Genomic DNA, 21,499 nt, shown 5'->3' with positions numbered 1-21,499 from the left:
AAAGAATACGTAGTGAAATTTTGTCCCTTACCTCGCGGGAAACCCTGTATATTTATTTGTTGGTTAGTTACATAATTCCAAAATAAAAAAGATAAATCTGAAAAATATATCAATGTTAAAGTTAATTATAAAAGGTAGTTATTAAAAGTTAAGAGCTTAAACCTCCACGACATTTTGTTTTGTCATCTTCAACAATATTGCAATTTTTGGGCTCAATCTAACCATCACTTTATAGTTACCAGAAATACTCCAGTGTTAAGTTAATGTAATCTGTACCAGCTAAGACTCTTATAGATTATTCATAGCAATTCTTTTGTTGTGAATATCTCGTTATTTTTTTAATAAACCACTGATAAAATGCCATTTTCTTATCGCCAATCTGGAGTCATGCCACTTTCTTACCCCCTATCCTGAAAAATTTGATATTGTATCTTTTATAATAGCCAAGTTATATATAAGAGATTTAATGAAACGTACTTTTTCTTTGTTTTCTGTATATCCGTGGCTACTCCGAGTTTGAAGAAGTAGATTATACAATATTTATAGGCACTTGATTGCATAACTTTTTCCTCGTTCGATCCACCCTGTATCTTTAAAGGTTTCAATATACCCATTTAAATCATTTTAAAGTACACACATATATCATGACCAATACAAGGCTGGATACAACTCAGTTATTGAATAGGGAAATTATGTATACAGGGTGTCCCGAAATTAATGGGACATAAAACAACAGTAGATTCCTTACGTCAAAATAATGTGATTGAGGTCAACTTGCCTTATCCTAACTTTAATAGTAACTGAAATACAGGGTGTCAAACTATTATTTGATTTATCGTTTTTTTCTCATAGGTCCTGAACCAATTGACATATTGACATGAAATTTAAAACATACGAGTCTTTTAAAAATAAAAATAAAATTTCGTATGCAGTTTTAGTGTGTTCGGTAAAGGGCGCACATTGCGTTAGTTTTTGCTTTTTAAGAACCCCTAACTTTTTTTCAGCCCCGTATATCGGTTTAAAAAATATCAACATAAATTCCTTTGTTAATTTTATATAAAAAATGTATACTTTATTAAAATCGTTAGGAGCAACCATTTTCGGCATACTCACCATTTTTCAAAAAAAATTAAAAATAATATATATTTACTACTTTATTTAAATCGCATCTTTGGCAGTTGCATTTAGCGACTTTAATAAGGTATAAATTTTTTATGTAATATTAAAAAAGGAAATTATTTCGTTACTTTTCAAACCAATAACCAGCTGCAAAAAAGTTAGATGTTCTAAAAAAGTAAAAACTAACGCGACGAGCGCCCTCTACCGAAAACCCGGCAACTGTATACGAAATCTTTTTCTTTTTAAAAGACTCGTATGTTTTAAATTTCATGTCAGTATGTCATCTGGTTCAGGACCTACTTTGACACCCTGTATTTCAGTTACTATTAAAGTTAGGATAAGGCAAGTTCACCTCAATCACATTATTTTGATGTAAGGAATCTACTGTTGTATGTCCCAATACTTTCGGGACACCCTGTAAACTTGCAATAACAAATCCAAGTCACAAATTAGAATAAGGCCCTAGTATTCGACCAAAATTGAAAATATAGAAAGCCGAGATGTGGGGCATATTGCATTTCCTCTCTCACTGCCCAGCACAAGTGCTTAAGGAAGGCTTTGGATATTTCGGCTCCCCAAAAAAAAATTGGCTATATCTACTACACTTTTGAAGTTTATAGGATCTTCCATTTAAAATAACGGAGTTGACACTTATTTCTTCAACTAACACTCTTGACAAATTGAATCGTTAACGTGACTCAACATTTAAATGGTAGTGAACCAAAGTTTTTAATTGAAGTATCATAAAAAGGCCAATTATAGCAGGCGGCCAAATAGATATTTAATTAATTTTTTATCCATATTTTACTTTCTAATGACCATATTAAAAAATTATTCTATATTTATTCGCATTACATTTTGGCATTTGATTAAATTTAGTTTTCAGATTGCTCTGTTTTGATTTCAGAGAAAAACTAAAATTGCGTTAAAGTAAAAAATTATCCGGTTAACATCTATTTTTCGAGTGCACCAACCGGCCTAAAATCATAAATTATAGTCACTACGCAAAAAAGGGTAGAATGTACGTAAAACAATATTTTTGCAGACCCGTCACCTGCCCAGAACCGCGGCAGATCAAAGATATCGACATATCAAAACTTTAAGGGCCGCAAGTCAAGCTCGTTGATGAATTTGTACGGTAAGATCACAGCTCGTTCATATTTTACTTCTTATGGCCTGGCCTGGTTCAAGGTACCCCATTCACTATATTTTTTTACTAAATATATGTCTTAAGCTATTGTTGGTCGTGGGGCATGCTGTTAATTTTCTTTCCCTTTGTTATTTTAAATTATGATTCTTAATTAGTGGTGGTGTGGTCTATACAGGGTGGTGGAACAACAAAATTTAATTATTATATTTTTTTCAGCTCTTTGTTAATGGCACTTGAGTTATTATACCAGAAAACTTAACTTGATATACATATATTTTTAAATATAGTGTTGAGCATATATCAAATAGCCATAATCAAATGGCCATAATTTATACTACAAGTGAAAAACTTTATAGGAAATTAATCACCTGAAAAAATTTGTTTTCGTAGCATTTTAAAAGTGTAAAAATATACAGTTTAGACGTGTTCAGATTTATCAACATAAATGATCGTAGTTTGTAAAGTTTGCAACCCTAACGTAAAGATGGCGGCATTCGTCAATAAAAGGTAGTGAATTTTTCGGCTGGTAAAATAAAAATTTCAGCTATTTTGGACGCACAAACGGTTTGTATGAATCGATCGAGAATTTGTATATGAGGACTCGGCACTACTACGTCCAAAAATTGAAACCATGGAAAGGAAAACTTTTTAGCTCACCCTCGTACGTTTGTTACAGTGATTCCTAATGGTCTTACCATTGGGACAAAAACGTAACGTCCTTTAATTTTTTTAAATTTAGGAAGATATTACTTCCTTCCTTTCTCAGGGTATTGTAATCTCTAATTTTGTATAGATCTTTTAGGGACATCCTGTATAAATTTCATTTCTATAATTTTTAACTAAAAATATTTATACTGGATAAAAGTCGCTACGACCTGATATACTAAATAAGAAATAAACATGATACATTTCTCCAATTTTAACTATCGATGCAAGTAATTTCGAGTAGCAAAGTAATATTTGAACAAAAAAATCGCGATTGCCTTGTAAAGAAATTTTAATTAAATTTCAATAAGCATTGCCATGGATATTAAACCTACTAAGTTCAATAACTAAAAATTTCTATATTACCCTTGATTTTAATTTTACCAATTTTTTTTTGCTTAAAAGCCACACTGTACTTTACTCAAATTTCCTGTTTATGTTTAACTCTATGCAGGGTTTTCTAGACCTATTTAGATACCAAATATAATCTGTACCCTAACTTCTATTGATCCTTAGGAGCTAAAGGCTGGAAAAGACTTTTACTTGCAGAAAAAGTCATTTATCAACTCCTAATATCTCAAAAACAAGTAGGATATAATAGGTAGGATACATGTAAATGTACGTAATAAAGTTTTAGTATTTTTAAAATTTGTATTTTATAACTATTCGAAATATTTTAAAAAGGGCGTTCTCAAAATAACTTAAGGACTTTTCAAAGAAATATATTTATTTACGATTCCGGCCAACTTATGTCGAGGGTGCGAAAATTCATGTATTAATAAATGAGTTTCTACTACTCGACTAATTAGAGTCCGCTCATTCATCAAAAATTGACCAGTCTTATATCCAGGTCTAACTAATTTAGGTCTTAAGTACGGAAATAAATGTATTAACTTCCTTCCAATAACAGGTCTAAATCACAAGTTAAAAAGAGAACGCCAGCGTTGCTCCTGCTTATCTCTACTAACAAGGCCTCCCCTCTCAGTAACCCGCATAATTGAGCATTTGGGGAAGCACACTCGTTCTTTCCTTAACATAAGGCTTTGCCTATGATTTTTTGCTACATATTAATGATTGGGTATTTCGGCACCCAAGCAAGAAATTCGCCAGTACTGTGTATATAGATTTTTTTATCTTAATAGGCTGGAACACGTATATTTGTTGACTCATGTATAACACACCACCCTGTAAGATATATTTTGCTAGCTTTGTAAAATTCTTTTAGTCAAGTTAACAGTTTTAACTTTATAGTTATGTATATGCACATATTATTAGTTTTGGTCATTACGATTGGTTTTGGTGTCTGTTTAGAACTTTATTTTGGAGTTTTATCTATATTTTTTATTTGGATAGGATATATTTTTTTTCCTGCCTGGATTACCACCGACCTTATTACTTTTTGATTTTGACTTTTCTATTTTGATCTATATTAACACCGTAATACCATAGATCTTGTTATTACAGGCCATGCAATCATTTTCTTAGGGGACCTGTAACAGAAATGTAAGAATGTGAATAAAAAGTGATTTAGTAACAATGGTAGGCCCTAAGGTATATGGAATGTATTTGTTTTTTTGTAAATTTCGCCTTAAAAAATCAATAATGTTTTCACTAGTGCGAAATGGCACTTATGTGGCAAATCATCATAGTTTTTAAATGGGACACTTTATATAATTTCATCTTTCTCTGTCGTATTTCTTTCAGATTTTTTTTTTAAATGGATAGTTTCTTTTTTAATAAAAACGTGGGTTTAAATAAATGTTTATTTATTAGCCATTTAAATTTATAAAAAAGAGAAATTTGGAACATCTTATTAAATAAATTTTATCACTCTTATATATAAATCATAGACGCTGAGAAATACCTAAAGGTAGAGCATTAAAAAAATCTTTTAAATTGTTTTGCAAGAAGGTTAAATAAATATTGCTACAGAAGTCTAGTATCGTATTTAAAATTGTAAGTAAAATCTATTGCTGTGACAAAATCATAATTAGTTACATATTTTGTTGGCTATTACGGCACAAGTATGGCAAATATCAATTTAGAAAATATTATATTATACGGTCAATTGATTGAAAAAAAAAGAATATAGATTTATTCGCATATTTAGAAAAAATACGGATTTAAATCTTTAACGAAACATTTCGCTATATTTAATTCAATCTAAGTCCTATTATTCCTAAATACAATAATTTTGATTTTTTTATCTACCCAGGAGGTTTTATCTATCGACCACTGAACTTGCTTCATTTCATTTATACCCTACCTAACTTTATTCTCCTTTTATGGAAATTGAAAAGACCGAAAAACTTATCTATTAAATAAAAAGACCTAATTTAAACCAACCGTTCAATTAAATTAAATATATTAAACTATACTTATCTTGTTTATATTTTGCCGTTCTTCAAATACTTTTTTTGTAATTATAAATTATTAATAAGCGTAATAATTAATTATAAATAAGCGTAAAAGTATGATCCAATTATTTCAACTCCAATTATTCGACCTCTATAGCCTCTACTATTATACGTCATATCGGTATTGTCTGATCTCGTGTGGTTTTTTTTATAGGCCAGACACTACACATGTAGTGTTTCCACAGCATTCATGTGGAAATTTAATACTTCCTAAAAAAGATTCATGATAAAAATATTAGGATTTTGTTCAAATTTTTCAAGGCTCCACCTCGAAAACTGCTGGCTTCATAGGATATCCTTAAGAAGCAATGATTAAACATGGATGGGTATAAACCACTTTTCATAAATCTTGTCGCATAGTGCTTAAACTAAGGTTCTTTGTATTGCAAATTTGATCTCGTGCCATCATACTCAAACTACTATAAACTTCAATTCATAAAAGTAATAGCAAGTAATAAATAAATAGCAATAAATAAAAGATTTTTTGAAGAAGTCAGATTCTAAAACAAAGTTCATATAATTAGTAAATAAAAGGAAATGTATGAACCTAGCATGTGGGTTTGTGTCTTCCAAAACTCCTTGATCCTGCTATTGCAAACATTCCTTCTGCTATTAAAGATTTCGCAAATTTTTATTCATATATCATACAATTAGTAACATCATTTGAATAGAATATGATAATCCTGTATCTTCTACACTATTAATAAAATCTGCGAATATCAGTTAAAATACATTAAATTTTGATGTAAGTTCCATTATGTGAGTTTAAACACCTGTGTTTGGTATATTTGCCTGAGGCTTCGAATTAATTATCGTTATTAATCAATTTTAGTTCTTTAAGTCTAAGCACAAAAGTAGTTTTCTGAATATTATATCAATCGAATATTGTATTTATATGCTTGACAGTGGGGTTTTTATATTGAAAGATCCTGGGCTTAGTGCTGCGGCATAGACATAGGCTTTCCGCAGATTGAACATAGTAGAGCCTAGGGTAGCATAGATTCCTTGTATATTAGCTTTAATTACATCAGGTATTTCTTGAACCGTGTGCCTATCTAAATTAAATTTCTGTTTAGTTTGAACGTCTTGGAACTGTTCTTCTTGGCTTTTAACTGTGTACTTTCACTTTCTTCGAATTTAAAGAAAATACATTAAATACATACTAAATTTTATTGTGAATAAAGTTCTCTATGTGGCAATTAAAAAAAAAAATTCTTGCTCAAATTTGTAATGCCACGCTTTGTGAAGGTCAATTCATCTGACCAGAGGACTGTTCTGTAGAAATTAATGTTAAGACAAGACTGTCTTAATATCCAGGCAGAATAAACTGGACGAGCATAGTGCTCTGCCTCAAGCAAACCCTGTATCTTACGATAATGCTACGGATGTAAGCCTTTACGTGTTAAAATTTGCCAGTCATTCGCGGTACTCCGACTCGCCTACAAATTCGATGTAGAGGGATAGTTTTAAAAGAAATTCCTTACAACAGTATCTAGTAGTACTCGTTGATCCAAGTCTGCTGGCAAGTTCACTCCTCGATCGAAAAGGTAATTACGCAAACAGCATTCCGGAAATTGTCTGTGTACTTCCAGAAGTGTTCTTCATGTTTCATGTGAAGTTTATTTTAGTATTATTTTTTAAATAACATTCATGGGCGTATAACTTTGAAATAAATAAAAATGGATATACAAGTTTTGCTTTTTTTTGCGTTTTCAAAATTTGAACATAACCATATGAATTACTTTGATAAGTCAACAAAGAAAAATAGCTAGCACATTCCAGAGTTATCATACATTCAATATCCCACTACAATACGTACATTCAGCTCGTCGCAGAGGCGGAGCACAGGAACAGCTTTTGGAGTTTGGATGGAGTTTCATATAGAATCAAACTTTAGATTTTCTTCTTTACTATTAAAGGAAGGCACAGCACACCGGCACCAGAAATATCAGCTATGGAGTGCGAAGTTCAAAATTATCCTCAAACAAGAAAAACCATTATAGAAGCATACTACGCTCTCATCGTCAAGCTTGACCATGGCACTCGATGTAGTTTCAAATAAGAAAATTACGTAAAAACACGAAGTCACGGTCTCATCAAATCCATATAATTTTTTAAAGCTACACGTGTTTCGCTCCTATCGGAGCATCATCAGGCCTAGACCTACACAGATCACATTACAACTCTTTTTTACCTTTGTTTTGTTTTGTTTTCGTTTGGTCTCTTAGTGAAAAATGGATGATACGTTTCTATAAGAAAATTACGTAGCTAAATGACGCAAGGATAGGTTTCTCGGGATATAGTTTTATTATTAAGATTCTATATCCAAAAATAATTTAAGAGCAAAATTCCAACAAGAAAAATCTAGAAATCTATTTAAAGAAAATCTAAAAAGAAAATTTCGGTTTTTCTCTTCTTTTATGTCAGTAGTGAAAAAATGGAACTCCACCAGAAATTTGTCATATTATTGCAAAATTAACAAGCCTTAAAGAAAAGTAGGAGCAAGTGGGCTTAATTGTTTAAATTTAAAAAAAATCTTACAATATTTTAAATTAATCAAAATATGCTGGAATATTTCGAAAACGTGAATAGTTATAAATAATTTTAATTGCATATGAAAAACTTTAATAGAGTGTAGTCCTATAGTTCATTTAAAAAATGTGCTTTTTTCCACTATGTAATTTTTTTATATATAATAAATTTATATAAGAAAGATGTATAAATTCAGGCTTATAAATATTATGTATAATATGAAATTAAACTAACTTATATTTAAAATGTTAGCCTTTTACATGACTTATACATTACTTTTCTAAATTTTAAGGTTTTTTTTCCATAAAAAAGAAGAGAAATTATTTATTTTTTTCTAATAACTCATTTGATAAGCTTCTCATACATTTAATCTCCTTTTGGCAATTACCCAAAGGGGAATAACTAAAAATTTTGAATTTGCTTTGGAAAAAAAGTAAACGCTAATTCATGAATGTACTTTTCTTTAACTTTACATTATTTAATAATTTAATTTAAAACGTTCCTTGCTTGATTTTTAATTACGCAGATTGTGCACTAGCAGTTAAAAAAAAAAAAACAAAAAACTTTAAAACTCTTTAGCAAGGCTAAAATTTAAAAGTAAAATGTTAACAAACGTCCTGGATGTGGCAAATCGTTTTGAAATCCCAGAAGTTGTTTAAAATTTTGCTTCTTAGGGTGAATTGTATAATTTCAAAATTTATTAATTAATTATTTCTAAAAGAGTTTTTTATAACTTTTTAAGGGCTTTAGGACTGTTAAACTGGAGTTTCGAACATGTAGGTTTGAAGTTCTAACCAAAATATATATTTTCTTATATAACATCCCACTTCTTAATTTGGCGTCAAATATGATTTTAAAATATTTAGCATTTTGTTAGGCCTTTTATGACACATTTATTATTTTTATATTTCCTTATAATGTAAATCTTAATTTTCTTTAAAAAACAATTCTTTAACGAATTAACTTTATGTTAAAACTAAATTGTACTCTAGCTTATCAATACTGAACTACATTAAAGTTACACAACAATTAATATTCCTTTTTAATAAATATTTTCATGTAACTGCTTTTAGTGAAGCCAACAATTACACCATAATTAAGTCTTTACATCTATAAGCATCTATAAGCATAGTAGGCAGATATTTTCTCATATATTATATCACTTCCAATCAAAATCCTATTCGCATGTATCTCAAGGTGACTCTACTGTTGCTGCTAAATGTCCAATTATACGTACATTTGTGAAAACTGCTCATGGGTTTTGTTACAGAAGAGCAACATTTGTATATGTTTGGAATATAAATAAGTTATATTTAAAAAATATTCTTTAACGAAGTTCATGAAGTTGTGAAGTTGAACTTGTTCATAACACATCTATGTTAGGCTCTTTAAAATCAGTGTTATATCATCCGCGTCTAACACCATATATTTAGTTCTGACTGCTGGTAATTGTTTTTGTATAAGGTTTCCCAAAAGGATCAGCAATATAATTTTTGCATAACCAACAAAATTTGGCTCTAACCTTTTTGGCTGATTCAGCCTTGATACTGACGGTCCGAGCAGATTGAGACGAATCTGAAATTTTATGTCTGGATTTTAAAATAGCGAATACTTCAATTTGCAAAGAAGTAGCGTGCTTCCCCGGCGAGTAGGTCCTGTTGGTCCACAGAATCCTGCACCAACCCTGTCCTATATTCAGGAGCCCATATGTGTACCAGGTGGTCCCCCTGTGTACTAATACAGGGTTATTAAAGCCCTCTTGGCCCGCCATACATATGTGTTATGAAGCCCTTATAGTTTACTATCGCATCTACTCACTTCCCATCAGAAGGGAATTTCTGTGCGGATATCACAAAGTTCGATTCTCTCTTACTGAATGTTTTCTCCATTTCGTACGGATCGTAGATCTTCTGTACTGTGGACTCAATAGCTTTGACATTTGAATCCATTTTCTCATAACATCAGGGCTAGGTGATAACTGAATGTCATGTAATTCAAAACAAATTGCCTGCTGTCATAATCTTATTATTGTTCTGATAAAATGCACGTACGCAAAAAATGAGTTACTCGCTTTATTTTAACTGAAATGCCTCAAAGCGGTTTACCATTTGATTCGCATGGTGGCCATGTCTGAGACTAAAAATTTACAAATAAAGTTCCGATACCCTTTCAACATAACTATTTCGTCTGATGTTAGCCCAACAACATACTCGTTAAATATGAATAAATCGCTTTCCATAATTTATGAAATAGTCTCGTAGTTGACTGGATCCAGAGCCTCTGTCAGATCTAATAATCATCTCTCATAACAGATCTGTTTGGAAATATTCTCGACTACTTTACGACAAAATTAGAGTCTCTACTGGTAACTTCTTTTCCATATATCCAAATCATATCCTGATTGCAAATATCATTGAAAATGTCCTTTTGTTTTAAACATCTGTCTTGGACTGGCAATATCGAATATTTATGAACACTCATTTCGATGTGTATTTGTATTGATGCACCGGGTAAAACCTCTCATATGAAAATATTACTAATCACTAAAAATAATTTTACTTCTTCTTATCTTATACATTCGGAAAACATATGGGTCTATTAATGGTCCCTGGGCATCAATTTCTGCGTAAATTAAGGTCTGTGTAATGGCAAAACTTTTGTTAAAATCCGCTATAAAGTGAAATAGTTAAAGCATATTTTTTTTGTATTTCGGCCAACCTTTTACCAACAATCCGAATCATTCCGAGTATGCAGCATGCCGATGGTTTTACATTAGCTACGGATCAAGTTGGCGTCAATCTTTAGACCAAATTCTAAATAGTAGAGCATATTAATTCTCGCCCTTGTTTTAAAATAAGGGTGATCTGTGGCGCCATCTAAAAGACATGCTTCAAGACATTATAAAACCAAATATGTCTCGTTTTCACTTTTAGACCATGGCGCCATCTAACAGTGATGCTTTAGAAAAAGAATTTAGCCGAAAAAGTAAATTATTCAAATAAAACTAAGTTGATAGTGGTACAAAAAGTTTGTAATTCAAAGTTCTACACTCGTAGAGCAGTGTAATCTTCTGAAGAAGATGAATGGCAGATGTATAATGTTGCAGAAATTAAATGTGTTGGAAAACATATAGCTAAATAATAAAATTTAATAGCAAATAAATGTAAAACAGTTTTTTTTATATAAAAAGAATTCCCAGTTCTTAAAACGGCTTGCCATATCAAAATAGGTCTTTACATTATATCTATTGGTTCGTAGACAACAATTATCTAATTTATTGTTTTCTTTATTTTTCGTTTTAGTAGAATAGGTAAATATTTAATAAAATAATTTACTAAAGGCTTGTATATCTGCTAAAGCCAGTATGTAATTACTATTTTTAAAAAGGTTTTATATCACAATTATGGACAGTATATTTTTTGATCTTCATGTAAATATTATGACCTTTTTTGAGAGTTAGTAAATAGTGATTTGATTTGTTTGATGTCAATCTAATGGAATATCATAGCTTTTTATGATTTTACACGTTTTTTACAAAATCATCAAATCAAAACTTTTTCTATTTTTCGAACTAAGTGGTCAATATCCGTCAGCAAAGTTCGACTTCCCGAGGAGTTCGATGACTTGAATATGGAATGCGATTTTTATATCTTCCCCTTAAGGTGAGGCAGTCTCAAAGGTAACCTGCCTAGTTCTTTGCAGTGCTAGCCAAACGCATAGGATGTATGTCACTGTTTCATCCCTCTTTGGCTTTTTCTACCAGGCCAATCTTATAAATATGATACCTTAGGATAGTGTATTGAATAGCTGCTCTGGCGGCGCAGTGTTTCCCGCAGCTTTGTTGATTCCATTCTTATATCGGTTTTCGTCAAGATGCTATTTGATGCTTGAATATAAGCTGGGGCCCTCATATTGGTGGTGTTGCAGGGGAAGTCAACCACAGCAACAATCGGTCTTGTTTTGAATGCACTCGTAATGTCACCAAATGTTAACAATTTGGTGACACGTAATGTTAACAATTTGATTAATACTTAGGTATGTTTGCTTCTATTTTTGATCATAATAAAAGTATTACTTTCTACACATAGATGGCCTAAATAATATCTCCGTCGTGCCCTGTCGAGGGCTACCAAAGGCCAAGAGAATTGGAAAGACTTAATATCACTAAGTAAACCGTATGTATTACCCAGATATTTGAACTTAGCTCGCGTGAGTGTTAGATACTCGGTGATAACAGTTTCGTCCTCCTCCCAACACTACTGGCATTCCGGATTGTCTGCAATAACTATGATGTGACGATAGCATCTTAAATGCCAGTATCCGGTTAACAGACTTGTCACTAAGAGAATTTTGCGTCTCTTTAAGCACAGTAGTTGTCTGGTGAGACAGGCGGACTGCCCATCTATGTGTGTCTTCGCCTATTTGATGGCAGGTGTTTCCATCCATCTTTAGAAAGTTCACTTGTCCAACAGACTCTTCAGAGATGCTAAACATTTGGATATACATATCACCACTTTTGTAAATTTATTTCAAAAATACCGACTTTGGAACGATGTTTAACGGATATGTATATTAACCCAATATAATAAGCACATGTACATGCGAACACCCTGTATCTCTAAAGTCAAAACCTTTACCAAATTTTACTACTTACCAAATATACCAATACCAAATTTGTTGTGAATGAGGAATCAAAAAATCCCGAAACATAATGTAAGTTCTTAGACGACCATAGGGTTTGGTTTGACAGATCCCAAAAGTGTTGTGAAAAAGTTAGAATAGAAAATTTCTGGACATCCATATAGCTGATGTTTTTTTTGTATTTAACTTTTCTGCCACTATTTGTATTCAAATTATTTGTTTTTTTTTGTTACATTTGATGAAGTGGAAGTTTACCAATATCTCCATAACCATTCAATCATTACAATCTTTCAATTTGTTAATTTATAGATTAAATTTTTTTTTTTGTTAAACCCATCTGAAATTGTGGAATGAAGCTTTTTTGTATGTCAACCAATTTCATTGTTATTTATGAAAAATAATGTTTGGTTTAAATGGCTATTGTTTATTTCTTCACAGGTTCAAGCACTGACCAAGACAGCATGGCGTATCGTTTTGGGGACACCGATTCAGGGCTGGGTCGCGCAACTCCACCCCGCAGAGCGCCCTCGCCCGGCATGGGTCTGCGTCATTTGCCCTCGCCCTCAGGGCCCGGCAGCCTCCCAGGATTAATGACTAAAGGACGCCGTGTTTTTGACGACGGGTCTAGTGATATTAGTTCTACGCCGAGTAGCATGATGGATTATACAGGTAAATGAAAGAAAAAAACCGAGGCACATTAGTGAAACTGAATACAAACAAACACATTCATGTCTTTTCTTCATATCTATTTTCGATTTCGAGAATCAAGAATCACTTTAAAAGGATAATATAAAAACAAAAATGAACAATTTCGATTTGTGGCGATAAGCATAACAATACAGAAACACAAATATATTTCTTTAAAATAATATTAATCTAGTATGTAAGATTTTCATAATTATGTATAAGTCAAACCATTATATGAAATACTCTCTTTAGAACATATGAGTTTAAAGTTTTACGATATACAGGAGGGATGTTAAGAACTTAATTTTAAATAGCACATAATTATGCATTCTTATTGCGTTGTGAAGAATGTATCGTTTAATGAGTGTGGCTTTGGCAGATAAAGATCATATTGCGCATTCCTAAAACGAAAGTTGTGAATTGGCTTTTCAGGGATAGCTGGTGTATAGACCGTAAGAGCATGACAAATGGAAATGTATGATTTGATAGAAGGGCAATATGATAAATATGTGTCATCTCTAAAAAATCATTCATTTTTAAAATCGATTTTTTCTTATTTGTTTACGTACTTATATGACCGCCCTTTAATTAAATGCGAAATGGCAAGCAATTTCAAATTGTACAAAATTTGCGAATTATTTCTATCAACTAAAAATCTTTATTTATTATTTATAATAACATGGTTTTATTATACAGGCTTGCCTTTTGGGCTATGACATTATTTTATTTCGAAATTAATGTTTCTCTTTGTTTAAAGCAGTTTCGGATCAGACAAATTATATGCAAAAATTTTACAAGATGTCTCGGAAATTTCGTACGATTGATCTAATGCCCGATGCTTGCCAATTTTTCTTGCGTAACATTTTAATATGAACTTAAAACAAAACGCCCCCTTTTGCCTCTGTGCACATGGTAAACTCAGACAAAGTTGACGAAAAACAAAGAAAAACACAAAGTCACGGTCTCACAACATGTAATTAAACGGGGCTACACGTGTTTCGCTCTAGTTAGAGCATCATCAGGCCTAAAATAAAAATACTACTTAAATAAAACTAAAAACTTACATAAAACAATAAAAAACCTTTAGAACTGAACCAATGTAATTGAAGAAAGTGACTACAAGGAAAATGTTAAACGATACTTAGCTAAATTAAATAACACGAGAACAGGACTCTTTTTAGCTTTTGTAATTTCCATTTTCTCCAGAAGGTTCTTACCTTTAGGGCATTCATAAATCATTTCAGCTCCCACCCCCGGAGAAAAATTATGAGTAGAGGCCAGAAAATGATTCACAAACGCTGATTTGGTATCACTGACATTGGTATTTTTAAATTTTTTGAAAAGCGCTACGTGTTCTTAAATGTGTGTAGAGATTTTTCTTCCAGGCTGGCCAATGTATACTGCGCTGCAATCGTCACATTTTAAAGAGTAAACTCCCGATTTAGAAAGGATGCCTGCCTTATCCACTCTACTGACCAATTGGTTCTTTAAATTATTGACTATCTTAAACGCGATTTTTACATTTAGGGATTTAAAGAATCTTACTAAATTTACGGAGATAGAACCAAAAAAGGTCAAGGATCTAAAGGAACTTATTGAGTCGTTATTATGAACAATATTGTAGGTCAATTTATATTTATTTAAAAATTTGTAATAAATTTTGTCTATTAAATGAAGGGGAAATCCGTTGTTGAGAGCAATATGTTTTATAATATTCAATTCTTTAGCGAAAGCTTCTTTTGACAAGGGGATATTAAACAATCTATAGAAAAATTAATTAAAGGAGGCAAATTTATATGAGTAGGGAGAATTTGAAGAGTACTGAATTACATTATCAGTAGTAGTGGACTGCCTGAAAATTTAATAATAAGTATTTTCTACTTACTTTAAAAGTATTTATTTGACTAAGAATTCTGTTGATCTAACCAACAGTTTGAAAAATCTTATTATCCCTCATGGATCTAAACTTATTTCCTTAGATGTAAAAAATCTTTTTCCCAGCATCCCTCCCAAAGATTGTTTAAAGTTAGTGAGAACTCTCCTATTAAAAACATCTCTTAGTCGTATAGTCATTGAGGGTCTTTTAGATTTACTCGATATAGTGATCAACCAAAATTTTTTCCAGTTTGACAATAAAATTTTCAGGCAGCTCTCAGATTTGGCTATAGGTTCTTGTCTTTCCCCTCTGCTAAGCGAGATTTTCATGAGTCATCTAGAAAGAGAAATAGTTGAGGGTAGGTTTAGAGATTGCCTAACGATATATAAGAGGTATGTGGATGACATTTTTATAATCTGGCATGGCAGGGAGGAAGACGTACCAAATTTTCTTAGTTTCGTAAATTCCTTACACCCTAACATTTCATTCACAATCGAAGAAGAAAAATATGGTTTTTGTCTCTTCTTCAAATTGTCCCTACTCATATAAATTTGCCTCCTTTAATTCATTCATTTTTCTATAGATTGTTTAATATTCCCTTGTCAAAAGAAGCTTTCGCTAAAGAATTGAATATTATAAAACATATTGCTCTCAACAACGGATTTCCCCTTCATTTAATAGACAAAATTTATTACAAATTTTTAAATAAATATAAATTGACCTACAATATTGTTCATAATAACGACTCAATAAGTTCCTTTAGGTCCTTGACCTTTTTTGGTTTTATCTCCGTAAATTTAGTAAAATTCTTTAAATCCCTAAATGTAAAAATCGCGTTTAAGACAGTCAATAATTTAAAGAACCAATTGGTCAGTAGAGTGGATAAGGCAGGTATCCTTTCTAAATCGGGAGTTTACTCTTTAAAATGTGACGATTGCAGCGCAGTATACATTGGCCAGCCTGGAAGAAAAATCTCTACACACATTTAAGAACACGTAGCGCTTTTCAAAAAATTTAAAAATACCAATGTCAGTGATACCAAATCAGCGTTTGTGAATCATTTTCTGGCCTCTACTCATAATTTTTCTCCGGGGGTGGGAGCTGAAATGATTTATGAATGCCCTAAAGGTAAGAAAGAACCTTCTGGAGAAAATGGAAATTACAAAAGCTAAAAAGAGTCCTGTTCTCGTGTGTGTGAATGACGTGTTTACTTTTGAACCTAATTTACTTTTTAACAATTTAATTTAGCTAAGTATCGTTTAACATTTTCCTTGTAGTCACTTTCTTCAATTTACATTGGCTAACGTGTTAAGTTGTTTTAGCATTAGGTCCGTATAGCCGATAGGTTTTACACTTATACTTAGAACCTTGTTGTACCGGGTTCGATTCTCGTTGAGTCTATGTTGTTGCATTCCACTTTTTAATTTTTTATTTTTTGCTTTGTACAATTATTATTTATTACCTTAAAATTATTGTTTATTTATGTACTGTGAAGTGTGTGGATGGCTCCTAAAGGTTTTTTATTGTTTTATGTAAGTTTTTATTGGATGAGATTTTTGGATCAGACAAAGTTGTTATTTGACTGATTTTAGTCTTTCGATATTCTAAGAATCTACTGCATAAAAACGCATACTTAAATGATGGACATATTCATGTTTGGAATGATCAGCGGTATGTCCAGATGCGAACCCAATTCAACATGTTTGAGACCTGCTTGATCAAAATGAAAAATTGAAATCAGTCGACAGTCAGGGATATCCAGCAAATTTCACAGATTAAATATCAAACTTCAAAATGATTGCAAATCGATTGGGATCCCTATCATCAAATCTGAAAGGACAAAACTTGATTAGACTGAAACATAAAATCACCAAACGGTTTTATTATTATTCAGAAGCCTTTGAACTGATAACAGTTTACAAGTAATGATGAATAATTTCAGAACGTGATAAAATTCATTTTAACCTAAACAATCTTAAATAGTCAAAAGTCAGTACCCGTCCTAATAATTGTAAAAACATTTTATTCTATATAATGTTTAAGTTATCCCAATTTGCAATTTTCTTTTTCGGCTATGTGTTGTTCCTTTGCATAGGCGCATCGATATTTATGGCTTTAGAAGCAGAAGTTGAGGCACAACGATTATTTAATCTGCAAAATCTAAGAGAAGACTTTCTTCGTACATATCCGTGTGTAAAATATGAAGATTTCCATAAAGTCATTTACGCATATGAACAGGAGAGCAGAAAAGGAGCTTTCGGATCGAACAACTTAACTAGCTGGGATTTTCATCAGAGTCTACTATTTGTAGTGGCTCTTGTGACCACAATTGGATATGGACAAATTGCTCCCGAGAGTGAAAGTGGCAAAATATTTAGTATACTTTTTTCTTTAATAGGAATACCTCTTACATTAAGTGTGATTTCTGGCATTGTAGACCGGCTATCGGTGCCTACAAAAAACTTGCTCTATTGGTTAAATTCAAAGCTCCACAGACGATATAAGGCATTTCAAATTAGGCTGCTGCACCTTATTATTGTTATGTTTGTTGTTACAATATTTTTTATTATTATACCTTCTTTCATTTTCAACTACTTTGAGGCAGATTGGAATCTTTTAGATTCCATTTATTACTGCTACATGTCTTTAACTACTGTAGGTTTTGGAGATTATACTCCTGGGGATTCATTACCATTTAGACAGTCTTCTCCTATGTATCAAATAACCTACCAACTTTGCACCATTGTATATCTATTCATAGGAATAACGATTATGATGTTAGCTCTCACAGTTTTTTATGACATTCCTCAGTTAAACTTGGGACAGCTTTATACTTTTGAAGGTACAGAATATCCAGTTCATATGCAGGAAAGTCACATTATGGGATCAATCGATTTAGATGATTCTGAGCCAGACAGCATTAATGTCCATAAAAGGAAAGTTACGATAATGGAGAATATTAAGGAAGATCCTGAATAAATCATAGGTTTAAGTAAACTTTTAATAAAGCATATATTATTCTAAAATAAGCAGCTTTCATTTATTTATTCATTGTCTTAGAAATCACAAACTACAGTATATTAAAGAAAACTTAGTGACATCTAGGTAGAAACGATTTGCCTAACTTAAATTATGGCAAAGTTGCGTAATTTTATATGTTAAAACTACATGTATTTGTTTCTGGCGTTATTTGCCTCATCTCATGGAGCTCTTATAAAAAGTAACTAAAAATATTTGTTGTAAATCGTTTTAATGAATAAAAATCGTCAGCTTTCATATAAAATTAAATCCAATAAAAGATCTCCAAAATATTTAGATTTATGTAAATTAGGAAAATAACTTTTGCTAATGTATTTCAATGTTTAACAACAGGAAAAATTTGTGTTTTTATATATTTTCATCCAAGAAAAGGAATTAGTGATACTACTATCTACTAGGTAGTCTAAAAGATATATGTTAGCGTATTGATAAGATTGTACTTCCTCTATAGAGCAATAGGAAATTAAGTTCTCCCGAGACAGATTTGAACCATTATCTTTCTCTCTTTAACATGCTGCTTTGTCTATGAATTTCTGTTGCATGTTAATACATGGATAAAATCTGTATTGTTATGACGAATTCATAATGAGTTACTCATTTTATTGGGAATTACGTCACTTATAGCAAAAATCAATTTAGAAATTACTATCTCACACGTTCAAAAATCTTTTCTTCTTTTTCTTCTTCTTTTCAATTTTTGAACGTGTGAGATAGAAATTTCTAAATTGATTTTTGCTATAAGTGACGTAATACCCAATAAAATAACTAACTCAATAGATGGAAATTTCAGCACACAAGAGAGATATTTGCCAATGGTACATACAGGGTGTTCCGGAAAACGTGGGAAATCTCTCGGATTTAGGTAGAAAATAAAAGTAATAAAAATTTCCTATAAGTCCTCCCTACGAAGATACGGCGTCTTTAAGGTCCGCTGGAAATCGATTTTTCTTGAATAACTTTTGAAGTACTTCGTATAATTTGATAAAATAATTTCGTGATCAACACTACTAAGGACCTCTTAAAGCGGAATCCTTAAAACACATTTACCTTGTTTATTTTACCTGGGGCAGACTAGGTTGTACATTATAATGCAAAATTAAATGCTTAAGTGTTTAGCTCCCTGTATGATAAAGACTCTGAAATAACTATGGAGATTCGCTTGAACCTTAAACTAAGGAAAAGGTTTTTTTTTCATTGTCGATAAAATTAACTATTTTGGAGAAAAAGAAAGGAATCACTGTTTTATTTTAATTAAAAAGAACCATGATATGTTCTTTTTTCAGCGATGCGACAGTTATTCAAGCAACAGAGAATCTTAAATTATAAAACCATTTTAAATTGTTTAATCTGAAAAAGTACACGTTTTTAAAAATGCAGTGTGGTTCTTAGAAAGGCACCTTAACAAAATTGTTTCAAAAAAATTTAAACGTATGTTTTTTTTGAAACGAAAAAACAACCTGAAAAAAAGAATGTAATAAATACAGAAGCTAATAATTCGAAACAATTAATCAAAAACTTCAAAAGTAGGTTCAACTTGGGCTCCGTGACGTCTGATACACTCGCGGGTACGACGAATCGTGGTACGATGAGTAGCGTTAGATCGGGAGACCAAGGAGGCCAGGCAATGTATCCGCCTCTACCTAGATAGTTTCGAAAAACGTAATTCAGGTGGTTCCTTACAGCAATGCTGACATGAGGTGGGACTCCATTATGCATAAAATACATATTTAGGCGGATTGCAAGTGGCCAATGGTCTATTAAATTCAGAAGATTGTTCTAAAGGAACTCCAAATGAAGTTCTCCATTCTATCGTGGCAGTAATACGAATGGCCTTATCAAAAAAGTGTCTGATTCTTGCCCAGCTAGTAATTGATTGGAACTGATGTTGATGATGAGAATCAACCGCTGTTGATTTGAGGATTTTCATCAGCCCATACATGCGAGTTATGTAAATTCACAATACCATTTTTGGTAAACCCTGCTGCGTCCGTAAAAAGAATAATGGTAATGAAGTTTGGATTAGTTTGCTGTTGATCTAATAGCCAGTTCGCGAATTGTGTTATACGAGGAAAATTTTCAGGAGTTAGTTCATCCACTTTTTGTAGTTGATGTGGGTATAACAGGTGTTCTCAAAGTGCTTGGTATATTACTGTTTTTGGTGTATTAAGCTGAGCGGCTAATTTTCGAGTGCTCGCTGAAGGAGTATCAGCTACAGCAGCCAAAATATTTTCAGCCAATTGTACCTTTGTACTGCTCTTCTCTGACCAGCATCAGTACTTTTTTGCCCAAGATTACAATAAAGAAAGTCAATAATATCACCTTAATAAGTGATATCGCCTACTAGTTTTCCTTAGTCAATTGATTGAAATGTGTTTTGATTTGGAATAATGCGATTAGAAAATCTTTCTTTATACAACCTTATTGCTTCCAATGCATTGCAAGACGCAATACAATACATAAGATGCATATCTGCATACTCAATAAACGTGAATTCCATATTTCGACTTAATTCAAATTAAATTCACCAAGAAATCCCAAACTCAATAAATTATTATCGAAATAAAAGACCAATGGATTAAAAATGTGAAAAATGGCAAGTTTTAAAAAATAGCTGTTTGTTTAGAAACCGATAAGAAGATTTTCGTTTACATTATTTTTCAGGTTGTTTTTTAAAAACCACACTGCTTTTTTAAAAACTTGTACTTCTTCAGATTAAACAACTTAAAATGGAACTTCTCTGTTGTTTGAATAACTATCGCATCGCTGAAAAAAAAGAACATATCATGGTTCTTTTTAATTAAAATAAAATAGTGATTCCTTAATTTTTGTTTTCCCCAAAACGGTTCATTAATTCATAATAAAAAAGAGTGCCTTTTCTTTAGTTAAAGCTTCAAGCTATCCATATTTATTATTTCAGAGTCTTTTCATTCAGTGTGGAAAAATTCAAGCTATAAAATTCAAATTATAAAGTACAACCTAATCTGCTCCTGGTAAAATATACAAGGCAAATGTGTTTTAAGGACTCCGTTTTTAAGAGGCCGTAGTAATGTCGATCACGTAAAATTTTTATTTAACTATACCAAGTACTGCAAAAGTTATTCAAGAAAAACCGATTGCCAGCAGCGACCGTATCTTTCTATTTCTCAAATTTTCCGAGAAACGCTTGTATTAGCAAGGGTTCTTAAAAAAAGTAAATCGTTTTGTTTCTGTATTAGTGCTAATATGGTATTCTTCATGTTTTTTATTATAAATTTGTATTGTTATGTTTACGAGTTTAATATTGATATGCAGCTGCTTGTAAATTATTAGTCGTATTAAGTAAGACACAGCAAA

General features: G+C 31.7%; 2 protein-coding genes across 10 annotated transcripts in view; both read left to right on the top strand.

The window, feature by feature from the left end:
• The window catches only part of LOC126746393 (patronin), a 251,463-nt gene that overhangs the window by 224,008 nt on the left and 5,956 nt on the right, over positions 1-21,499 (top strand). For 7 of the 9 annotated variants that reach the window (XM_050454627.1, XM_050454629.1, XM_050454630.1 and 4 more), the window contains 2 exons: positions 2,165-2,257; positions 13,003-13,233. In XM_050454627.1, coding sequence (XP_050310584.1) covers positions 2,165-2,257; positions 13,003-13,233 — 324 coding nt within the window. The remainder of the gene's footprint in view (positions 1-2,164; positions 2,258-13,002; positions 13,234-21,499) is intronic. The other 2 variants (XM_050454636.1, XM_050454631.1) reach the window with 1 other exon arrangement.
• Positions 17,085-18,173, top strand: LOC126746396 (potassium channel subfamily K member 6-like). Its single transcript, XM_050454638.1, has one exon. The coding sequence runs from the start codon at positions 17,162-17,164 to the stop codon at positions 18,104-18,106; it is 945 nt and encodes a 314-aa protein (XP_050310595.1). The 5' UTR covers positions 17,085-17,161; the 3' UTR covers positions 18,107-18,173.

The sequence above is a fragment of the Anthonomus grandis genome, chromosome 17, assembly GCF_022605725.1.
Source record: "Anthonomus grandis grandis chromosome 17, icAntGran1.3, whole genome shotgun sequence".
Lineage (NCBI taxonomy): Eukaryota > Metazoa > Arthropoda > Insecta > Coleoptera > Curculionidae > Anthonomus > Anthonomus grandis.
This window is presented reverse-complemented; position numbering and strand designations above follow the sequence as displayed.

Excerpts from the sequence above, each read along its gene's own strand:
- LOC126746396 (XM_050454638.1), top strand. The coding sequence starts at position 17,162 with ATGTTTAAGTTATCCCAATTTGCAATTTTCTTTTTCGGCTATGTGTTG.